Genomic DNA, 2,743 nt, shown 5'->3' on the forward strand with positions numbered 1-2,743 from the left:
AAGTGAGCGCAGCAGCAGCAGCAGCAGCAGCAGCAGCAGCAGTGTTTACCTGATCCATCCTCTCGCAGCAGCTTGATGCCGAAGGGCCATTCTTCTGACGGCTGCAGCAGCAAATGAAGGAGCTCGCGGGTGTCAGTTAGATCCCTGCTGCTGCTGCTGCTGCTGCTGCTGCTGCTGATGCTGCTGCTGCTGCTGCTGATGCGGGGCAGCAGCAGCACCATAATAGAGTCAAGGAGACAGTTGATGAGCTGCAGCCAGTTGCTGCACTCTGCTATATCGATTGTCTCCGCTTTCGGCTGCTGAAACAGCAGCAGCAACTCTTGCTGCTGCTGCTGCTGCTGCTGCTGCTGCAGGCTCACTGCCCGCTGCAGACACTCCACCAGCTGCAGCGCTCCGTGCGGCTGCTGCAGCACAGCAGCAACAAGCTCAGCAAACGGCAGCCGTAGAAGTAACTCCCAGCTGCTGCTGCTGTTGCTGCTGCTGCTGCTGTCGCTGCTGCTGTTGCTGCTGCTGTTGCTGCTGCTGCTCTGCTGCTCGGCCTGCATCTGCTGCAGGCGCAGCAGCAGGGCGCAGCGCCACAGCCGCCTCATCTCCAGCTGCTGCTGCGTCGTGCTGCTGCAGCACAGGAGGTCGTTGCTGCGGTTGATGGCCTCCTCTATGCTGCAGCTGCTGCTGCTAGATGTCTCCTGCTGCTGATGCTGCTGCAGCTGCTGCTGCAGCTTCAGCTGCTGCTGCTGCTGCAGCACCAGCTTCTCCTGCTGCTTCGGATCCAACTGCTGCTGCCGCTGCGTGCATGCATGCAGCGGCGGCAGCAGCGCATGCAGCTGCAGCCGAATCTCATCCAGCATCCCCACTGCGTCTTGCCTGCAGCAGCAGCAGCAGCAGCAGCAGCAGCAACAGCAGCGGCAGTAGCAGGAACAAAAGCAGCAACAGCAGCAGCAGCAACAGCAGCAGCAAGACGTGAAGCTGGCTGCTGCAGCTGTCGCAACAACCCTCAGCACTGACAAGAAGAGGATCAGCAGCAACTCCAGCAGCAGCAGCAGCAGCAGCAGCAGCAGCAGCAGCAGCAGCAGCAGAAGCAATGAGGAGACTCACCGCATCTCTGGGGGCATCTGCTGCAGCAGCCGCTGCTGCTGCAGGAACTGCAGCAGCAAAATTAAGATAGAACGACGGGCCTTGATAGCTGCAGATACACTACAGAGGCAGCAGCAGCGGCAGCAGCAGCAGCAGCTGACAGTTTGCTGCTGCAGCTGCGCCTCCTGCTGCAGCAGCTGCTGCAGCAGCCGCGGCCTCCCATCTGCTGCTAGCTTTAGTAGTGCTGAGCCTTTGTCTTGCATCTCAGCAGCAGAAGGAAAACCAAATTCTGCTGCTGCTGCTGCTGCTGCTGCTGCTGCTGTGTGCTGCTGCTGTGTGCTGCTGCTGCTGCTGTCGCTGCTGCTGCTGCTGCTGCTGCTGCTGCTGCTGCTGCTGCAGTAGGCTGTGCATATGTGCGCTCTTGCTGCCTCCAGCAGCAGCTGATGTGCTGCTGCTGCAATGAGGGTTCTACCCCAGGCACTGCAGCAACACAACAGCAACCAAACCCTAAACCCTAAACCCTAAACCCTAAACCCTAAACCCTAAACCCTTTCAGCATGTGTCTCAGGTGTACGTACACCCAAGACAGAGACAGCAGCAAAATAACAAAGACAGCAGCAGCAGAAAAAAAAAAAGAAACAGAGAAAGAAGCAGCAGCAAGAAAGGCGACACAAAGACAAACACAGAAAAGCAGAAGATATAAAAAAGAAGCAGACAAAGACAGCAGCAGCAACAGCAGCAGCAGCAGCAGCAGCAGCAGCAGCAAAAGTACCTGCGTTGCAGCTTCCTTATGGGTTTAATTTCTGTTTCTAGTTTGTGGGGTTCAGAGGAGAGAAAGAACTGCAGCGCAGCGCCGAGGTGTACATACACCTCAGCAAACCCTAGAGAGGGGTTTTGACCCCCTGCTGCTGCTGCTGCTGCTGCTGCTGCTGTTGCTCCTGCTGCTCCTGCTGCTGCTGCTGCTGCTGCTGCACTCGATACACTCGGCAGCAGCTGAAGACACGGCAGCAACGCAAACCCTCTCGGGTATTCGCTGCAACGCTGCAGCAAGCCGCAGCACAAGCTGCTGCTGCTGCTGCTGCTGCTGCTGCTGGTGGTGGCATCTCCGAAGCCGCAGCAGCAGCTGCTGTTGCTGCTGCTGCTGCTGCTGCTGCTCTCGTTAGCGTCGCCATCAGCTGCTGCTGCTTCTTTGGCCCCTGCAGCAGCTCCCGATATATTTGCAGCAGCAGTATCAGTTGCTGCTGCTTCAGTTGCTGCTGCTGCTGCTGCTGCTTCTGCTGCAGCTGCTGCTGTCGGCGCTGCAGGCGCAGCTGCCGCGGCCGTCATAGCTGCTGCTGCTGCTGCTGCTGTTGCTGCTGCTGCTGCTGCTGCTGCTGCTGCTGATACCTTCTCCCTAGAAGGGTTTTAAGGGAGAGAGGCAGCAGCAAATATGTGCTGTAGTTGCTGCTCCGTTGCGTAGACGGGGTCCTCAGCTGCTGCTGCTGCTGCTGCTGCTGCTGCTGCTGCTGCTGCTGCAGCGCATGCAGAGGGGGCTGCTGCAGCAGCAGCAACCGCAGATCTCCGCAACAGTGTTGGAAGCAGCTCGGCGCAGCAGCCTCAGCTGCTGCTGCTGCTGCTGTTGCTGCTGCTGCTGCTGCTGCTGTTGCTGCTGCTGCTGTTGCTGCTGCTG

At 58.7% G+C, this 2,743-nt stretch overlaps 1 protein-coding gene across 1 annotated transcript in view; it reads right to left on the bottom strand.

Moving 5' to 3' along the window:
• The window catches only part of EMH_0080170 (uncharacterized protein), a gene marked incomplete at both ends in the record, with an annotated part of 3,161 nt that extends 761 nt beyond the window's left edge, over window positions 1-2,400 (bottom strand). The window contains 4 exons of the mRNA XM_013500223.1: window positions 50-864; window positions 1,096-1,142; window positions 1,236-1,554; window positions 1,847-2,400. Coding sequence (XP_013355677.1) covers window positions 50-864; window positions 1,096-1,142; window positions 1,236-1,554; window positions 1,847-2,400 — 1,735 coding nt within the window. The remainder of the gene's footprint in view (window positions 1-49; window positions 865-1,095; window positions 1,143-1,235; window positions 1,555-1,846) is intronic.
• Window positions 2,401-2,743: the final 343 nt, after the last annotated feature.

Source organism: Eimeria mitis, genomic scaffold (assembly GCF_000499745.2).
Source record: "Eimeria mitis Houghton genomic scaffold, Emh_scaff5153, whole genome shotgun sequence".
Lineage (NCBI taxonomy): Eukaryota > Apicomplexa > Conoidasida > Eucoccidiorida > Eimeriidae > Eimeria > Eimeria mitis.